This window comes from Penicillium odoratum (assembly GCF_028828045.1).
Source record: "Penicillium odoratum strain IBT 22623 chromosome Unknown utg000001l_segment0_segment0, whole genome shotgun sequence".
Classification (NCBI taxonomy): Eukaryota; Fungi; Ascomycota; class Eurotiomycetes; order Eurotiales; family Aspergillaceae; genus Penicillium; species Penicillium odoratum.
Genome location: NW_026643143.1, coordinates 3,062,116 through 3,081,936, shown reverse-complemented (window position 1 = coordinate 3,081,936; position 19,821 = coordinate 3,062,116). Strand labels below are relative to the sequence as shown.

Below are 19,821 nucleotides of genomic sequence, written 5' to 3'. Positions count from 1 at the left end.
CGTTAAGTTCAGTGGCTTGGTGGCTTCAACTCTGAGCTCCCACAAGCTTCAGTGCTGAATCTGAAAACTTGGCTCTGCCCTATGGATGGAGATTCGCCACCACCGACTGATCTGTGCGGTTACATATGGAGTGTAAATTTGCATGGTTCCCCAGAAAAATGTCACAAGGATAAGTCAGGTCAAGTTCGCCCTGCTGATACGGGAACTAATTTGAAAAGTGCGCCCGATGGCTTACGGATATTTTTCATTAGGAATGAGGGGTGCTGCAGTCACCAAAAACAAAATGTATTGATGCAATCAATTTCAAATCCATGATGTCGCTCTGCCGCTTTCTTTGCCACGATTCTGTGTCTACATTTCACACTAAGCCGACGTCATTACCGGTTTGCTGCTATCCACAGGACATGTTTTAGAACCCGATACAGAAAAAAGAAACGAGCAAGTAAGCACCGCGACGATCAATTATCCATTATTGGGCTTTACGGATGGCACCACGGTTTTCGGGATTGCTTATCCAGTCCAGGGAAATCGCGGGACTTGACAAAAGCCCAGTAACTTGAAAGTCGCCGAAGTTCTAGCGAAGAGTGGAGCAGAACGTTGACCGGAGAATAATCCCTCCTTACACCTGGGCAATGAGGCTGGAAAAGAGTACCTTTGTGATGATAAGTGGGGGGAAAGAATGGGAATTTTGCGGCGGGATGGGATGAGATGGCTGGACCGGACCGGACTGAAAAGAGTGGGGGAAGGGCAAGGGTAACTTGAGATTAACCAATTGCGTTTCCCAGGATCTAGTGGGACCTTAGTGTTGCTGCTAAACTCATTTGGGATGATGTAGAGCCTGAAAATAAATTGGCCTGATAACGGGTGATTTAGTGTGCTTCTTGGGAATGGAGTGACTGGACCTGAACGTGAGAGCAACTCGGATTTTATTCGAACTGTCTCTGAGGAAGTAATTATCATGGTGATGACATTAGAGTTCAAAGAGAAGGATAAATGGTTGGTCCTGTTTTCTCAGGAATTTTGGCGCATACGGCGTTAGGGGTGTGACGTCTTAATCCTGATTCGCTGATATGAGCTCATGCTCGGGGTTACGGGATTTTAATAGCTCCACCCAAGCGTTGGAACGGCGTGCACGACCGGACCGTGGCTCCGGATGATAGCCGGGTACAACGTGCAAATGGGATTCAAAGTGGAGGAGAAGGCAGAATGGATTTCGGAAAATAATAGATCTTCCTGAAATAGCGGACTTTGAACATCGAACTTCTAGCACGGGAAGTGGGAACTTGAAGTTTCTTTTTTTGGGTTTTTCTTTTGGGTCAAGCAAGGGCCATGGCCCGTTCAAATGTTAGGATCGCGGGGCTGATCCACTGTGCAAGGACCAAGAGGAGATTTGCCGTGTCGTAGAACAAAACATTGAAATGTTGATATGGATCATGCCACTTAGACTAACGGGAAGGATCCATGGATCCATCTGAAGTAGGATATGTGGATCAAGCCCTCTCCTCAATTCATTTTATAAGTATGTAACCGACTCATGTTTCTATATTTACTTGTTTTCATCTGTTACACCGATCGGCCGGAGAGAATTTGTCCTCAAGAGCCTCGTAGTGGACCCGGATGGTTTCAGTAATTGGAAGGCGGAACAGCTCCGAGCTTTCATATGTTGTTTACCCCGATGCTCCTCGGTTAGATTCCGCTCAACATTATTCTACTCTCGAACCTAGAAAGCCGAATTAGTTAGAGAACAATAATTGATATAAAAGTCACAGCCCAATTCAAATTTCCAAGTAATAGGGCTGGGGAGGAGTTGGAAAAGCCGACCGGGAGAAACAACATGCTCCCAACTACGGAGTACAGTAGATGACAAAAATAAACAGACTCCTCAACTTCTCATGAAAGTCTCCAGGGAAATCTGGAATGGGGTTAGCAGCCCTGCACCAAACGCCATAGCGTCTTCCCGTAGCATCCCAGCCGTGTCCAAGATAGCCCCGAAGATCGCCCTCGGCTAAAAAAAGAACCAACACTGAAAGCTCGACGCTGACTCGTGAAAAACCAACGCTAAATGTCTAACTAACATTAGTCCATAATTTCTGCAGAGCCGTCATGATGATGCTGATCCTCTTACCGCTCCATTCTTCACTAACTTAGCTCCTGAGACATGGGGAATACCCTTGGCAAGGCCCTGAGTTTTGACCTTTTTATTTACGGTCATTGCTCCACTCCAAAAGCAAGCGGGCTTGGCTTAGGCTTATGGCCTCGGCTGTAAAGGTTTGATACAGTCGCTTGCGATTGTGGATCTCGGGAAGATTTACTTACTTCAGTTCTTCTGGGATTTGAACGGAGTAAAGGAGTATGCAGATCTGAGGTAGAGATAGAGATAGAAATTTGGGGTCCATGTTTCCCCTGTACCAAGCCCTGCACGGGATATCGTCATCATCCGAAGGATCCATCCTCAGCCACGTGAGGAGGATGACATGAGAAATTGGTGTTGATGATTGTACCAAAAATTCCCAAACCGCTATGATGTCGATAATTTTCCCAGATAGGCATAGACTGCGATTTAACTCTTGTGGAGTTGTTTACGAGGAGAGAACGGGTTACACGGGAACTGAGACGATCAATCTTGAATCTTAAAATCTATACTTGGAAATTGCAAATACTCTTACTTAGGGTTTTTTTTGTACGGAGTATTCAGGATTTTGGCTTTGGGTCATAGCTGATATCATAACACAATCTCATGAAGCTAATTTGTCCATCACAGTCAGATTCATGCAGTCCCAGCAAAATAGCAACCCCGTAAAAAAATAGACATGAAACCGAATTGGCCCCTGCATGGAGGGGCCTATCTGTGATCCTCCTCGCGTGGCAGGTCCTGTGCAGGGAGGGAAGGATTCATTCCAGAATGTCTGCAGAGATCTCACATGTTTCAAGAATGTTCCTAAATTAAATCACCTGCATGGTCGCCACGGTTTCACCCCTTGTATCGTGCCACGAGGTCAGAAACTCTGCTAGGGGGAGCTATTCCCCGTTGTGCCACGCGGTATGACTAAAGGGGGTGGTATGCAGGCCAGATGCAATGCAACTGGGCGCCGTATAAGTCCATAATAGTAGAATGGTATTGACTATAGGAATGTGGCATATGGATTATGGACTAAACAGCAGGGCGCAGACGTAAGGCTGAACTTGGACTGGCCCTCGTATTGACGGCATAATTGATTGTCCGTTTGGTTTTGGAGTTTGGTGCGCCGTTAGAAATGGAAATGAATCCAAATATAGATACCAATTTTAAGATGCGGGTACACTTGGACCGTGTTCGAGGTTCTTGTTGAACCCCAGTGACGTTTTAATCGAAGGGCCGATCGTGGATAATTTGGCCGGGGGGGGGGGGTCGGGGCCGAAGATGGGGGGGGGGGGACTTGCAAGCTTGCCTGAGTGGTGTTCATTGACCTTATGGAGTAAAGGATCATCGGTTTGAAACAAGCTACCGCAAGTGAACTGCACCAAGGCTAAGCCTAGGGTGGCAGGGCTCACCTTCAGGCGGACCATTGCGGACCCACTAGGCTGACCGGCAAGGGCATGGTCATGATCACGGGCCATCCATGCAAAGTCCGAGTAGGATGAATATTATTGTTTTATGTGAATGCAAAGAATTGAAAGATGTTTATTTTTTTTAAAGTTTGTTGAAAGAGTTAGAAGATAAGTGAAGGAACAGTTGAGGCTCTCTCTCGACTGGACAAGGATAAGGCATCCTGTACGGAGTACATTGTTACACAAATGAGTTGGTCCGTGCAGCCAATCACAGAAAAGAGAAACTAAACCTAAACAGGCAACAGGTGCGATCCTTTGCGATTCCCAAAGTAGAAAGAACGATGCTCCCCACTCCTGTGGGGATCAACCCGTTACGGTTATGAGCTTGGACATAGGAATGTCAAATTGAAATTCCAGTACACCGAATAACTTGAAGGAAATGAGAGGAACAGAAAAAGAACATTCCCACTTAGTCTTACTGCAGAAGTGTCAAGTGCTATTAAAAATAAACAAATTGGCCCTATTATCAATTAACTTAATATCGGTAACGAGGGCTGTTTTCCTCCACTCATAACGCTATCTCGAACCAACAGTTGGAGGCCCAGAGCGTTTTGGCGCCAACCGTAGCCATCCTTCCACTAAACCTATTTCGGTGGGAGAGATCAGCGCTTGTAACTGCAGTAAAATGTAAACTCGCTCAGCCGCACCCCTGACAACGTGGTGTAATTTTAGGATTGCTTGATCCTCCCGAGATCCACGCCCGTGCTTGGTTCCCTTTGATCTAAGGTTGGCCCCAGAATAGTAATTATGGGCATTTTATTATTTTATTATTATAATTTAATGGATTAATCATTTTTTCGAATTAAATCATTTTCATTTCATTTATTCATTTTCCTTTTTAATTATTTTTATTTTTTTAATTTAGGAAAGCCTAATAATCAGGTAGATCGCTGTACACAGGAACAGCCTCTCTTGTCTATATCAGGCCTCGCTCCTCCTCTCTTCTCAGTTTCAGATCCTCATTCCACAATTACAACACTCTCGATACACTCCACCTTCTACCTTCTACCTACGACCTCCCATCTATATAGCTTCCCTCCTTCCCTCTGCTACCACGACATGCCCGCCGGAGCCTCCTCCACTGAACGCAAAACTTCCACCACTACATTGTCGTCCATTGTCTCTGTTCTCAACTCCCCCGCTACTTCCGCTTCCGCTTCCGCTTCACCATCCCCAGAACCTTCCAACATGGTTGGCCGCAAGAGCACTATGCGTCGCAGCCCGCAAACCGAAATCTCCATGCCCGTTACCTACACTCCCACCACCCACCGCATCAGCAAAGCCAAGAAGGGTAAGCGGGTGCACGCCTGCGAATTTCCTGGTTGCAATAAGGTATGCGCTTCGACTTCAACCTTCCATGCGCACAAGCTGACTCGGCTTTTCTCAGGTCTTTACTCGCGCCGAGCACCGCAGACGTCACGAATTGAACCACAACCCCGAAGCTTCCTACCGATGCACACACCTGGGTTGCAAAAAGGCCTTCCACAGGTCTGATCTACTTGCGCGCCATATTGAGCGACAGTGAGTTTGCGATCCGCGCAAATATCGGAATCTGAGCTTGAAGCTAACAAAAAACAGTGAGCTTGAGTCGCAACCCGAACAAAATCAATGGGCTCCTCAGAGCCAGACTCCTCTCCCCAGTGACTCGACCGCGATCCCGCGATGCATTTCTATGGACAGCAGCTCTCTGATGGCGGGTACTTCCCAGCCCAACTCTATGTCTATTGGTGCTCTGGTGGCTCCAGGAGTGCATCCAGATCTCGCAAATGACTGCTCTATGGTGTGGACTGGGATGGATTTGCCTCTACAACACCCTCGCCCATCCAACAACCTATTCCACAACCAGCTCCCCGAATCCGCCGATGACAGCCCTTTCTACTCCTCCCCCGCCGAGACCTGCCCTTCTCCTCTGTCAGACAACTTCTCCCTCCCTACCCACAGCAGCTCAATGTCCTCCGTCTCTCTGATTGATGCATACCCTAAGAACATCATGAAGACCGACCTGACTGCTTCTCCCATGCAAATTCACTCCGAACTGTACGCAATGCCCATCTCTCTCGAGGACAGCCTGATCCAGCCACCGGTTCAGTGCCACTACCCTTCTCCCTCCTACCCTTCACCATCTTACCCATCTTCATACCCCTCTCCTTCATGGTCCAGCCCAGACTGTCTACCCTACGACGACCAGGTACAGTCACTGGCACACTTCCAGCCCCTCGGCTGGAAGCAGTGGGCCATGTAAAGCCCCTCAACGGGCAATTGAAGCATTCCGTTTTTACCTGAATGCTTTTCTTTTACGATTTTATGACGACACTTAGCTTCAGCTACCTTGAGGGCTGACTCTCACCCCCCTGTGGGGGAAAACACCCTACCCGATCACCTACCCAGAGATTGGACGCGCAAAGAAAAAAAAAGCGCGCATCAAGTCCCCTCTCCCTCTCTCCACCTTGACTGGGTCTCGGGAGCGCCATGGCGTTCCCCGAATGCCTCAACTCCATTCGTGGGGCGGACAATCCCGCTCTTTGGTCTCGAGCGCAAAAGACGCAACCACGGAGCGATTTTAGTGGAGCTACTCCACTTTATGTCCCAAGCTCCTAAGCGCAAAGCTTTCATATTTTTTTTTCTTTGTTTTCTTTGTTGGAATTTTTAGAAGGGACCGTTATTTGGGCTATAGATCTCTGGTTTTGTGATTATGTTTCTTTCTTTTGTTGGATGATCTTGATGATTGACTCGCCTCCTTCATGCTGGCTGTATACCCCGAACTGGATCTGGACCGAGCTACGACTCTCGCTTGTACATATTTGACAAACGCATAAATGTTGAATGATTTTTTTTTTACATTTAATCCAACTCCCCCACTTGATAGGTCTCAACCATGGTTCGCTTGATCGACTCGACCCGTGGTCGGCTAAAGAGATATTCCAAATCGCGGAGATCCTCGCTTCCATCTTGACCCAACGTTTAGTCCCACCCGTCGCCTAGACTCGGGAAATGGAAATGGAAAAAGCAAGGAAAAATAAATTGATGGCGTGTAAATTCCCGCAAAAACACGGAAGTCCATACATAACCAACTTAATCCCATCCTAACAAAGAAAGAAAGGCAAAATAGAAGTCAACCAAAAACATTGTCATTCGCCTTGGACGAAATCCAAAGAGTTCGTCCGAACCAATCTAGAACTGGAACTACAACTACACTAGTCTGGTCCTCCCATGCCCGGCCAGTCCGGTACAAATGCGAATTAATAATCCCCTCCTCTTCCCCCCTCCTTTCCGTCTACAAACGGAATCCCGTAGCTGCTACAGCTGATAGGGTAAGGCGTCCACCCGCATTGGCTTTTCCGCTCCCGCCAATCACCGAACCCCACCTGGAGGTCGAACCGATGTACTCGACGAATGAGCATATCCACGGATCCATGGGGAGCTGTCGATCACGTTCTTTGTTCATTGTTTGCTGTAACTGTGACCCAGGCTAAGTCTAGGCCTAAGACCAAGGCAGCAGGGAGCACGTCGTGTTAATTAAATTAAATGTGGCAAACCAAGGTACATTGGGGACTTTTCGTAGATCCAATGCGTTCTGGATACCGTGTTTGGTAATCTCTTCGATTAATCCCTGCTAGTGGAGAAATTATCGTTGTTATCATTGTGATTAAGGAGTGTTCGTTAACGGTCGGAACCAGAGTATTCCGTACCTGTCTGGTACAATTTCCTTAACTAAAGTCGACCAAGTCTGGAATTAATTTCATCCATATGGGACAATACCAAACACTCGATAACTCGATATTATGCCCATGCAGTCTCGAGTATAGAAAATTGTGATTGGTCTGGAAGGGTCGGACCGACTCGATCAGGCTCATTTAACCTGTCGATCAGGGGGTGAAACTGTCACGAGGCTCTTCGGCCAGCATACTCGATCGGGTAATGCGAGACGGTAAAAATCTTTTATTATGCATCCGATTTAGTTAGTCTACTTGGTGGTAGCTTTGTTCATTAAAAAGAAATTATTTACTCTGCTTTGTAATGAACGTGGGAAACTAAGTTAGTTAAATTAACTAACTAGTGATAGGACGTATACGTATAGCTAAATGAGATCTGCATTTCGAGATTTGTCCGTCTTGGCTAAGTCATGCCTTGTCAAATAGCCTGCTTTTTGCATTCTTGGTTTGATGGCTCATGAGCACGGATTCTCATTCGGGTTTAATTTACAGCAAGGACTGGTTGCCTCTACATTGTCTCACCTTACACAGCTGGTCCACATGGACCAACGGTTTGGATCTGTGTAATTGTTTCATGCAACTCGATGTCTGATTGTCAAGGTATTAATTACTACAACATTTACTGTTTTTACTATACCTCTTTCTAAAATGATACAACCGGGGGAACGTCCTAGGCTAGGGATTTCGAACGTGTCCAAATTTACTGCGATGTACCCAGGTAATAGAGGGGAAGATCTAAGCAAATGTCGTGTCCTTTCACATTTGTGAAGGGTTCAAACGCATATCCAGTCGATATTATCTGTTAAAGATATCGACTTGTAAAAGATGACTTCTATGTGTGTTAGTCATTGCCTGCGCTCTATAGGATCTCACAAATAAACAGCTGATCTCAATACTAGAAGCAATTAGGCATATTGCCAACATTCGAAAGGGCCCAGCGACTCAGAGCTTGGAAATGTGAGGAATTGACTTGCTGTAGAGGAGTTTCTACTTGCTGGTCGAGTCTATGGCACTAATCTGGTCCACTTCGACTTACCCGGGCCGTTTACTAAATCAAATCATGGAGTCACTAAACAGACCTGAAAGATCTTATTTACAGAAAGTAATTGATTTTATCCATATTATCAGAGAAATATTTGCGTTGTGTGGATTAGATTACGGGTGCGCTTATCGAGGAACGACCAGGTAGAATGAGGGGAAACGTCATCGTCGGAATAACTTCGACTTCGACCTTACCATCTCAAACTTTACCATTTAGTCACCTCTTGAATCTCTTCAGTCATCACCCCGAATACGGAGCATCAAATAACCTAGTTCCACAGTCATCCCACTCGGAACAGCACAGCCGCCGACCCATCGGAACCACTGGCTGAATCCCCATAAAAGCCCCCAAACCCACCTCCGATCTCATCTTATCTGATGTGCTGATTCATCCTCCCTCTGATGGCCTCAGCAGCATGGTGGTGTTCGTCGACCTGGACCAAGATGCCTTCACCCAGCATCCCGGATCCATACCCTTGGGGAACTCATTCCCATCCAAGCTGACCGCGCTCGCTTCCGCGACCGCGACCGCAACCGCAACCGCTTCAGCCGATTTCCCTCCCCCCACATCCTCGGACGATATCCACACCGATCGCGCCGATATCCCAGGCTTGAATATCACAGAGGAACCGATAAATCCCAACAGGAATGCCTTCTCCGCCGCCTTGAGCTGTTACCCGTACGTCCCTTCTCCGCAAACTCTCCCAGCCAGATCAATGTGCAATCGCTAATTGTGTAGTATTGTCAAGGAAATCGCTCGCGCAATCGACCTAAATACCCTCTACGACTTGTCGCGCACATGTCGCCAGTTCCATGTCAACCTGGCCCCCTTCCGGCACCAGCTGGTGCGGGAGACTCTTCGCTGTGAAAACGAGTATATCGAGACAGTCGCCGAGATGTTGGACGCCGGCACTGCGATTCCGAATAGCGTCAAGTCTGTTTTACAGCTGCTGAGCCAGGAGAGCTCGGAGTCAGGTCGGATGACGCGCGGGAAGGTGGGCAAGTGCGCGCGTGACCTGGTTGGTGACTGCGACAAATGTCGTAAGGTTGTGTGTAGGGTATGTTCCATGCTCCGGGAAAAAACGATACAACGTGGCTAATGTGTACCTTGTAGAACTGCACAATCAAGCCGCCTTCTCAACAAGCTATGAAAGCGCGTATACGTCGGCTCTGTCGAACGTGTAAATCGGCGCCCCTCTCTCATCATCTGTCAGCGAGGACGGGTGAGTTCTCTTCACATCTCGAAACGGATATCAGTGAGAACAAAGTGGCGACACTATCGCAAAATATCTGCCACTGCCATGACGCACTCTGGCTCTGTATCCATTGTGGCCAATCCCTCCGCAGCAACGATACTACCTACCGCCGCGTATGGGCCTGGCGAACCCGGTACAGCACATATCTCGGCGGAGGACTAGGTACCGGAATCGGCGAGGGCAGCCAAGGTGTGAAATGCGGACGTGGCGAAGCTTGTCTTGCGGGTCAAGAGATCGAGCTCGAAGTTGACTGTGAAGCGGATGAAGGGTCAGATACAAGCAGCACGGGCTATCATAGCCCGGTGAGTCATCCGTCTGCATCGGCATCATCGAATTATCACCATGAGCTGGTCTCGTCGGATAGCCATGATGACGAGGAGCCGGGCTATTTCCGGCAGGAGGTTATTGGGTTAGGGGGTGTTGTGAAGCACAAAGCTAAGAAGAGGGTTATGGTCGGGGCTTGTGTGCCTGAATATGAGGATGAGAGGGAGACGGGAAAGTATCTTGTTAGGGAGGAGAGTGGTTTGCATCGAGCTTGGTGTGGGTGGTGTTCGAGGGTGATTCCGGCGCAGAATGAACTTGAATAATTGGGATCCCATTATGTTGGTTGGACTAGCATTGTATCGATTCGCAGGCTCTATGCATATAATGATGTTAAACCTTATTCCTACTACTAAAGGAAAACTTATAAAAGTTGGGTTATAACGACCTTTAGGGGAACAGAAATAACAATTGACAACCGTGTGGTCGAGTGGCAAAAACTCCCACCAGCTGGCACTACAAGTGACCAACCAAGTTGCTCGGGACTTGGATGGTGTTGTCAATTAGCACCGGGAAACATCCACCCCAGAGCAGACCCTCCAAAATGACCAATAAAGTCACAGGACGAGTCACTCTGGGTTGGATGTTTTGGTTTTTTGATAATGTTTTTGAAACAGTATCAACTCGCTGGATCTTAATATCGAGTCAGATTCAAATTCAAATCGAATATGGGGTGCGGAGGAGTGTTGGTGATTTTGTGGGTTATTTTGTGCCTGATGCAAATGAGGCTATTCACAGTGTACGACAATGTACTCGGTGAGAACAGGCACAACTAATACATCTCATGTTCGATTCCTGATCTCGTCAGAATAAATCTGTATTTACAGCACTTCATAGTTTGATCAATGGATGGAACATCAGAAGAGAATGAAGCCGGCGGATTTACTGGCTACAACGTTCTTGTCTACTTGAATTTGATGAATCAAGCAAATGTATATCAAGTCATCAACATTCCTTCAGGCATCAGATGCAGATCAGTCTGGTAAAACAGAAAAAAGTACTCCTATAATGCATCGCTCCTCCATGCCAGACAGCAACCAGAATCATACACAGGGTAAACACCCTACCATCATCGTCATCATCATCATCACACAAATATCAAAAGACAAGGTTGAAATACAAAATTCGCCGAGCTAATGCGCAGTAATAGTCCTGAGAAGTCCCTTCAGCCTTGACTCTTTCGGTGGCGAAGCTTCGCGGCGGTGTCGACGACGTCGACCATCTTCACCTTCGCGCTCACGCTCACGATAGCGGCGTTCCCTTTCGGGCTTCTCTCTTTCTCTCTCTTTCTCTTTCTCTCGCTCCCGCTCTCTTTCGCGGGGCTTGCTGGGTTCAGGTTCTTCGCGAGAGCGCCGACGGGGCTTTTTCTCCTTCTCCCTCTCCCTTTCTTTCTCTTTTTCTTGCTCTTTTTCTTTCTCTGGACGAGGAGCTTCCTCTTCACGACGAGAAGTCGAGGCACTGGATCGACCGCGGGAAGTTCTCTCTTCATTGAGTGCCCGCTCGTAACTGCCATGACTTCCTTGACTTCGGGTTCTCGAAGCCCGGCGTGGCCTGTCAATAACCGGAGTCGACGTCTTAGACGTGTTGACGCGCACTAGAGGTTTGGTGGTGTCCGACTGGCCTTTGCTCATGTACTGAAGGAAGTGACGAGGTTTAGGTGGAGAAGCCGAGGTCTGCTTTGAAGAAGGAGGCGCCTTGGAGGATGGAGGTGCCTTGGAAGATGGAGGTGCCTTGGAGGATAGACTGCGCTTCAGTTTAGCCTCAACGACCGGTGGATCTGGCTCTCTCTGCTCCTTAGAGGATGCAGGTGCCTTGGAGGATAGACTGCGCTTCAATTTAGCCTCAACAATCGGTGCATCTGGCCCTCTCTGTTCCTTTGAGGAAGAGCGCTCAGAGCGTCTGGCTTTCTCTGAAGTTGAGATGCCACTTCGTTCCTTGTCTGCTTCCACGGCTGCCTTGGCTCGCAAGATTTGTACTTGACCGCGCTTCTTCTCCTCGTGCTGCCGCTTGGCTTCTTCCAAAGCTTTAGCCCATCGATTGGTGAATACCCCGCGCTCACTCTTCTGGCGTTGGGGAAGCTGACCCTTGTTTCCATCGGAGGATGTTCTGGAGTAGCGTCGTTCACGGTCTCCTGGTGAGCGCTTCTTTCGGCGGCGGGTGCCATCTTTGCTTCCCGGTGCCTCCACAGCTTCTTCCACAGTCTCTTCCAAATCACGGGATGCTTCGACAGGCTCCTCTGGTGCACGCTCTACTGGTGGTGCTCTCACAGGTACCAATGGTTCTGCAGAAGCTGGAGTTTCTTCGGGCACGGGCTCCTCGGCGGGCGCTGCTTTGGCAGGTGGTTCTTCGGCAGGTGCCGGATCAGCAGCTGGAGGTTCTGGCTCTTCAGGGGCTACCTCAATTGGTGGCTCCTCCACGGGAGGGGCTGGGGCTGGGGCTGGCTCAGGAGCAGGCTCCTCAACTGGGGGCGTAGCCTCAACTGGGGGTTCTTCCACAGGAAGCTCTTTAGCCGATTCCGGCTCAGCAGCTGGTTCTTCAGGAGCTGATTCCGTCACAGGCTCCTCAATAGGTTCCGCTTCTGGAGCGGCTGGCTCTTCAGCAGGTGCCGGCTCAACAGGTGCATCTTCTACGAGAGGAACTTCCTTGTGGGCTGCTTCTTCAGTGGGGGGTTTGGGTTCCACAACAGGCCATTCCACTGGAAGATCTTCGGCTGGAGGTGCTGGCTCTTCAGGGGCAACTTCAACAGGTACCTCCTCAACGGGCGCCGCCTCAGCCGGAGGGGCTTCAGCTGGAAGGGATTCCTCGACTGGTTCTTCAGCGGGTGGCTCCTCAACCGGTGGTTCCTCGACCGGTGGTTCCTCGACCGGTGGTTCCTCGACCGGTGGTTCCTCGACCGGTGGTTCCTCGACCGGTGGTTCCTCGACCGGTGGCTCTGCAGCAGGTGGTTCTTCGGTGGGTGCTGGCTCTGGTGCAGGGACCTCCTCGGTAGCAGGCTCCTCAGCAACTGGCTCTTCGGCAACTGGTGCTGGTTCCTCGGCAGCAGGGGCTTCAATAGCCTCAGGGGCCGGCTCATCAGCGGCCGGTTCTGGAACTGCATCTGCTGGCTCTTCCGCAGTGGGCTCCTCCACAGCAGGTTCCTCTATGGCTTCAGCCTCTGGAGTGGCAGGTTCTGTAGATACAGGTTCTTCGGGTGCTGGAGACTCTTCCACAGCAAGCTCCTCTACAACAGGTTCCTCGACTGGGGGTTCATCTTTTGGAGATTCTTCAGCAACCTCAGTCGGCACTTCCACCTCAGCAGACTCTTCAACAGGAGGATCCACGGCAGCAGGCTCTTCAATAGGAGCCTCGACGACAATATCATCTACGACGGGCTCCTCTGAAACAGGTTCCTCCACAGCTTCTGGAGGACTTTCCTCTGCTGGGGCTTCCGCAGCAGGCTCGGATTCTAGAGCGGGGGATGCATCGGCTGGAGGCTCCTCGGGTGTCTGTTCAACAATAGGCTCCTCAACTAATTCCTCTGCAGGAACTGACTCCGCCGCCGGTTCTTCGACAGTGTCTGTGGGAGAGTCCAAAGATTCCTCAGGTGCATCAGCGGGAGTAGCATCGTCAGCGGGTGCCTTCTCTTCCTCGCTAGCTACCCCAGTATTGGATTCCGGTTCTACTTCAGCCACAGCAGGCTCATCGACCGGTTGACCTTCTGGCTCAGCAGATTCCGGTGCGGGTTCTTCCTCGGTTGCAGGAGGGCTTTCAGGCTCCGCTGGTGTCATGGTCTCCGGTTCAGGGGTGGGCTCTGCTGGTTGCTCCTGCTCTGCTGATTGAACATCACCGACTTCTTCTGTTGGGAGTGCTGGTTCCTCGGGAGCATCTTCAGATTTGCCTTCCGGCTCGCCTGGTGCTTCTGGCTCGGGGGCTGCCTCGGCAGGTTTTTCCGCTGGTTGATCTGGAGTGCCATCCGCAGCCGGGGCCTCCTCTGTCGAAGTAGGTTCAGGCTCTGGTTCCGCAGCAGGTTCAGGTACAAGCTCAGGTTCAGAGTTACTAGCGCCGCCCTTCTTGTTCTTTTTCTTGTTCTTTTTCTTTCCCTTTGCTGGCGTCGCAACAACCGGTTCAGGCTCTGGCGCCGCAGGTTCACTCGTCGCGGGTGGTTCCTCCGGCTGGGCCTCGGCTTCGACCTCTGCGGGAGAATCTGCGGGAGGATCATCTGCCGGGGCTATCTCCACTGGGACCTCCTCAGCTGGAGCTTCCTCTGCTGGAGCTTCCTCTACTGGAACTTCCTCTGCTGGAGCTTCCTCTGCTGGAACTTCCTCTGGAGCTTCTTCTGCTGGAGCTTCGTCTGCTGGAGCTTCCGCTGCTGGAGGCTCTTCTGCTAGAGGCTCTTCTGCTGGAGGCTTTTCTGCTGGAGGCTCTGCTGCTGGAGCTTCTTCTGCTGGAGCTTCGTCTGCTGGAGTCTCTTCTGTCGGAGTAGGAGCCGGTTGTTCGGGTTCTGTAGCAGGTTCCGCAGCGGGCTCCGGCTCAGGCTCCGGCTCAGGCTCAGATTTGGAACCCTTCTTCTTCTTTTTCTTGGCTTTCCTCTTATCTTTTGATGACATCCCAGCAGTCGATTCGGACTCTGGCTCCGTAGGTTCTGGTGGTGGAGGCTCGCTCGCCACAGGCAGTTCTTCCGGTTGAGCTTCGGCTTCGACGACTGCGGGAGGATCCTCAGCCGGAGCTTCCTCCACTGAAGATTCCGCTACTGGAGCTTCCTCCGCTGGAACCTCCTCTGCTGGAGCCTCCTCTGCTGGAGCCTCCTCTGCTGGAACCTCCTCCGCTGGGGCCTCCTCTGCTGGAGCCTCCTCTACTGGAACCTTCTCTACTGGGGTTTCCTCTGCTGGAGCCTCCTCTGCTGGAGCCTCCTCTGCTGGAGCCTCCTCTGCTGGAGCCTCCTCTGCTGGAGCCTCCTCTGCTGGAACCTCCTCCGCTGGGGCCTCCTCTGCTGGAGCTTCCTCTGTCGGGGTGGGAGCCGGTTGTTCGGGTTCTGCAGCAGGTTCCGCAGCGGACTCAGGCTCCGGCTCAGGCTCGGACTTGGCACCCTTCTTTTTCTTCTTCTTGGCGTTTTTCCTTTGCTTTGCGCTCATGGTAGCCTCTGGTTTTTCTGATTGAGCTTCGTCTGCTGCTTCAGCCGCAGGCGCTTCCTCTGGCGGAGCTACATCTTCAGGCGTGTCCGCAGGCTCCTCGGTAATCGGGGGAGCTTCTTCTAATGAATTTGTTGGAGTATCGGCGTTGGCCCCATCAGCGTCACCTTTGGCTGCTTCAGCCGCAGCCTCTTCTTCAGCTGCAATTCTTGCGGCCTCAGCCGCGGCCTCCTTCTCAGCCTCTACCTTGTCGGCTCCCTCTTCAGGGTCACAATCTGGAAAAGCATCGTCTGTCAAGTAGGTTAGTAATGAGGTATCCAAGCTAATCAACTTTAATCAACATTTACCATTGTTTCCACCGTCATCGGGCTTGGCGCTATCGTCTGCAGCTGGCGCCTCTTCCTTCGGCTCTGGCTCTGAACCTTCCGCAGCAGGCTCTTGAGGGGCTTCCTCTGGGACAGCGTCCCCTTCTGCGTTCGGCGAAGGCTCATCTCCAGCAGGCGCATCTGCACTTTCTGCTTTGACGTCTGTGTCGGCGCCATCAAGGGCGTCAGTTGGCTCGGCGGGTGTTACCTCTGTTGATTATGTCCCTCAAGTGAGTAGCTCTTCAGATTAAGATTATATGATCTTAACTCAGTGTAAGATTATACTTACCAGCAGATTCTGGAGATTCTGGAGATTCCGAGTTCTCGGCTGGTGCGGATTCTTCTACTGCGGGTTCGGCCGGGGCGTCTTCCTTTGTTTCGGTGCTGGGGTCTTTGTTGTCCTGGTCATTTCCCCCCGTCAGACGATCGGTCGATCCATTGATGTGATAACTTGCGAATTGGGATTTTTCATAATCATAAGTTTGATATTGAAGCTGCACCGTCTGGTACTGGAATTGGGAAATGTTTGCATACTTGAAACCCGAGGGCATCTTCCGGTGTTAAAGCCGGGGGCTCGCCAGTAGCCTCGATGAGATCTTTGTTATCGTTGGTGTCGGGTTTTGGTGTGGTAGTGCTAGCGGGAGGGGCGTTCTTGTTCTTATTCTTCTTCTTGTTCTTGGCCATAGCCTCGGGGTTAATGACGTATCATAAAGCAAGGCGCGGAATGCTAAATGGACTGGTATCAGATGATAATCGAACGAGTATAGAGTGACAAGACACAATCGGGCCGGAAGCAAAGGTACTTTGGAGGAGTAAGAAAATGAGTAAGAAGATGAAGTTTAAAAAAAGTCGAAACACTTGGGCTAGGTACTCCTGTATTAGAAGACCGAACAGGCAAGAAGCATATGCTTGTTCCTCTGGCGACAAAAAGAATTGCAATTGGACGACTATGGTGAGGCAGCGTATAAGGGTTCGCCTGGCCCCCGTGGTGGATGGTAACCAAGACTAGCTGCAGTTGCAGTCATTGGGCCCTTGAACGTCATCAACGAACTGCCCGATGATCGTGAATCCCATTGGGCCACGTCGCATTCGGTCTCCATAATGTGGTACTAAAATGGGGGGATTAGTGAAGGGCCTTGATTACAGAGGGCCGGGTGAGAGCAGCACAGTCTCCACTTGCAGCTGCAGCAAGCGGTGGACTCGGATTAAGAGGGAAACACAATTGGCCCAGTTAGGTAAAGCAAAGCTGCATGGAGAACCCAGTTTTGGTGAAGTGGGGTGGTAAGTGGCACCAGCTAATTTTTCCATTGCTATTCTCTTAACTCTGTTGGCAATTGTCGCCATTCTGTACAGGTACAAACGGCACGGTGGTTGGGAAAACAAAAATGGACCCGAATTGATGTGGGGTCACAAACAAATCGAGTGGTCAGTAACAAAGCCACACCGGAAAAAGAAGCTGCAGCGTACCCAGGGGGAATCCCCAAGGCCCAAGTAGAAAAATAAAAGAAAACAAAAGTGATGCAAGTCGAAAGACCCCATTTCTGCCCAACGTCCCCGGTAATGGCGGCAAATGAAATGCAGGCCTGGCGCCGGTGGGGAGACAAAAGACGAAGCAGATTGAGGTTCAGAACGGAGAGGGCCCGGCGCTGGGAGAGACTGACACTCCTTGGGTAATTGTTTGACCCATTTTTGACTTCCCAAAAGGCGGGAATGAAGGCGAATGGAGTCAATTCGTAGTCATCAAGTCTCCACTCTGCGACACCGACACTTCACCAGGTCGATCATCTCTCACCCGATGGAACAATTCCTAGAATTGAGTCATGTGAGTTGCTCCAGGTTACTGCTTGGTACAGTAAGGGTGCACATGGTTGGAATGGAGATTGGGTAATCTCGACCATAATGCTTCAATCGTGCAGGAGAAGCAAGAAGGAAGTTGTGGAACAAGGATTTGGTCGGGATCAGGTGACGCAGACCGTGATTGCTTTACGTTTCACATTTTTACATTTTACGTTTTTGGGGATTTTCGTTCATTGAATTATCTGATCAATAACTTCTGGACTCGGGCCCTTAAGGGCACCAATAATTGTCTTGTCTGTTGCTCAACCCCAATGAAGCGGGTTGCATCGCCACCTAAACATTCTGGGTCACTAGTTACTACGGAGCGGCCCGATGTTCCCAAGTTCCAACACCCGATCGATTGTACAACGATATTCTGGAACGAAAATTAAGTCAACTGACTATTTAATGTTCTGCAGGCCGAATATCCATGTCATTTCTGACTAACTACGGCGCTTCACTTTCAAATTTAATAGGCGATGATTTTAGAGCCATCGAAATCCATGCGTGTTCAAAATCAGATGGATCTCACATCCTCATATCTCAAACTGCTAGTGCCTGACCACGTCAAAAATAACAAGTCAGTGGTGGGTTGCTAATGGTAGATCACAACCTGGCACTGAGCTAAATTGACTAGGCACTTAGTCCGTCCCCTTGATTATCGAAGACCTCGACTCTTGGGCAGAACCATTCGGGATTTGATTCAAGCCTCTACTTCTAAAGAGTTCAGATTGAATAGACTTCAATAGTCATCTCATAGGAATTATTGAGAATGTTCCACCATGGTTTCTGTACTCCGATTCAGCAATTTCATTGTAGATCTAACCTTCTTCCAATCTATTTCAACACCACCCGACTTCTCCATCTCACAAAGATCCAGTGTAGTGACCAATAGTCAGCTAGTGCAGGAGACTACTGCAGATGACGAATCATTCGTCTTTGAATTATGCATGTCCCCGAATCCCCGCTGCAACCATCAAATTTCCCCGCTCGACTCCTGATCTGCAGGCCATTCGGGGGATGTTTGCCTATATCGATGTGATTTCGGCCCTATTGGCTACCTTGATTATGACCATAGTGCGCGAATATGGGTGTCAACAATTCCTCCATAGATCGAGAAAAGACGTAGCCTTATTTGAAATAGGTGATACCAGATGATCAGTCGGGTATCAAGGGTAATCAGTCTAGCATGACATCTGATGTGTAGTGGTCAACGCCCTATGTCCTTATTGGATCCTTTGATACTCCGTACTTTAGTGGTTAAACTTGTATCCCCTCGAAGACCGACGACTTCAGTACTGTAGGACTGATGTTCCCAGCCTCTCAAACGTGTATGTAAACATCCAAAAATGGTTTCAAGTAGCAAAGCGATATAATATAAAACAGCCTGGTCATCTTCCGTAGCAATATCTTACAATCTTGGAATCTATCACACTAGGTACATCCATTTCCATCACTCGTAGTCCTTCAACTCCTTAAAAACATGTGAAATCCCAGCCAACTCATTGCCAGACTCACACCGATCCAACCCATGAAGTGCATTAGACGAGATATTTCCCACACGCAACAACCTCTCTCTCTTCTCAGCATCGTCAATTTGAGATACTAATCCGTTCCACGCCTCAGCATCGAACCCTCCCTCTTCTTTGATAACGCCCATCTTGTACCCCAAACACCCAGCATAGCAGTGCGTTTCAGGTGTTACCTTCTGTGTCTCCTCAAATTTCTTGGCATCATCTTCTCCGATGTTTCCATCGTTTATGCAATCTGCGCGGGCTTCGGAGTATTGCTTCATTATGGCGTTCTTTACCTCGACACTGTCCTCGACATTGTTACTTGGGGATTGGCCCTCCGTTTGCAGGAGTTTCACGGATTGAGGAGCTGGTCTGCTTATCTTTGATCATGTCAGAAACTTTGTAAATTTTTGATTGCTTTCAGCTGGAGGGTTGGTATATACAGTAGGTCCAAAAAGTGTAAAGACCAGTGGAGTTATAAATGTGCGGGTCCACATGATGCTCTTGGTTGATCGATGTGTTGGAAGGGATGGAAGAGCTCGGATATAGTTGTTTCAAATGTTGCGGTTGATTCTTTATGAAATAATGAGATCAGTGGAATACGTTGATCCGATATACGTGAAAACTCTCCCGTTAAATAGACAAGGACCTACTACAGAGTACAGGGCTGACTGTGATGTCACTTTTCCCCAGATATTTGCAGATCATTGTTGATTAAACCTATTGCAACATTGCAACTGAATTGCTGGATCATAATAGGCCGTTTCCCCCCCCCCCTTGCGTGGTGCATTTTTAACCATATCCCCACACATTCTTGGGATTCTTAATGCCCAACTCTGAAACACTTATATGAATGATCAATCATTGAATCAAGGAGAACATGAAGGTGTTGCATCATCAAAAGGGGCGAAAGAGCCTTGATGGGGCTTGGATCCGGATCTAGTAACAAATACACCTCACTCGCTATGATTTGGGTCTAAGTGACTCAGAGCGTCCAATGGCGGAACATTTGGTAAACTGAAAGTAGCACGGGATTTATTTAAGCCCGGTGAATATGTCGATTTTGCAAAGTCTTCGGT

At 49.5% G+C, this 19,821-nt stretch overlaps 4 protein-coding genes across 4 annotated transcripts; 2 read left to right on the top strand and 2 right to left on the bottom strand.

Annotated features, from left to right (window-relative positions):
- Nucleotides 1-4,647: 4,647 nt before the first annotated feature.
- On the top strand, nucleotides 4,648-5,830 carry N7520_001173 (uncharacterized protein; the record flags this gene model as incomplete). The annotated part of the gene is made up of 3 exons (XM_057135108.1): nucleotides 4,648-4,920; nucleotides 4,976-5,109; nucleotides 5,167-5,830. 3 exons carry the CDS (start codon nucleotides 4,648-4,650, stop codon nucleotides 5,828-5,830), a joined length of 1,071 nt encoding a protein of 356 aa, XP_057001044.1.
- A 2,928-nt stretch (nucleotides 5,831-8,758) lies between these two features.
- N7520_001172 (uncharacterized protein) lies at nucleotides 8,759-10,185 on the top strand (the record flags this gene model as incomplete). Its single annotated transcript, XM_057135107.1, has 3 exons — nucleotides 8,759-9,021; nucleotides 9,082-9,400; nucleotides 9,457-10,185. 3 exons carry the CDS (start codon nucleotides 8,759-8,761, stop codon nucleotides 10,183-10,185), a joined length of 1,311 nt encoding a protein of 436 aa, XP_057001043.1.
- Nucleotides 10,186-11,404: 1,219 nt separating this feature from the next.
- Nucleotides 11,405-15,943, bottom strand: N7520_001171 (PE repeat family protein; the record flags this gene model as incomplete). Its single annotated transcript, XM_057135106.1, has 4 exons — nucleotides 11,405-11,470; nucleotides 11,515-15,317; nucleotides 15,375-15,602; nucleotides 15,682-15,943. The coding sequence occupies 4 exons, from the start codon at nucleotides 15,941-15,943 to the stop codon at nucleotides 11,405-11,407; spliced, it is 4,359 nt and encodes a 1,452-aa protein (XP_057001042.1).
- Nucleotides 15,944-18,681: 2,738 nt separating this feature from the next.
- Nucleotides 18,682-19,239, bottom strand: N7520_001170 (pheromone/general odorant binding protein; the record flags this gene model as incomplete). Its single annotated transcript, XM_057135105.1, has 2 exons — nucleotides 18,682-19,122; nucleotides 19,186-19,239. 2 exons carry the CDS (start codon nucleotides 19,237-19,239, stop codon nucleotides 18,682-18,684), a joined length of 495 nt encoding a protein of 164 aa, XP_057001041.1.
- Between the last annotated feature and the right edge of the window lie 582 nt (nucleotides 19,240-19,821).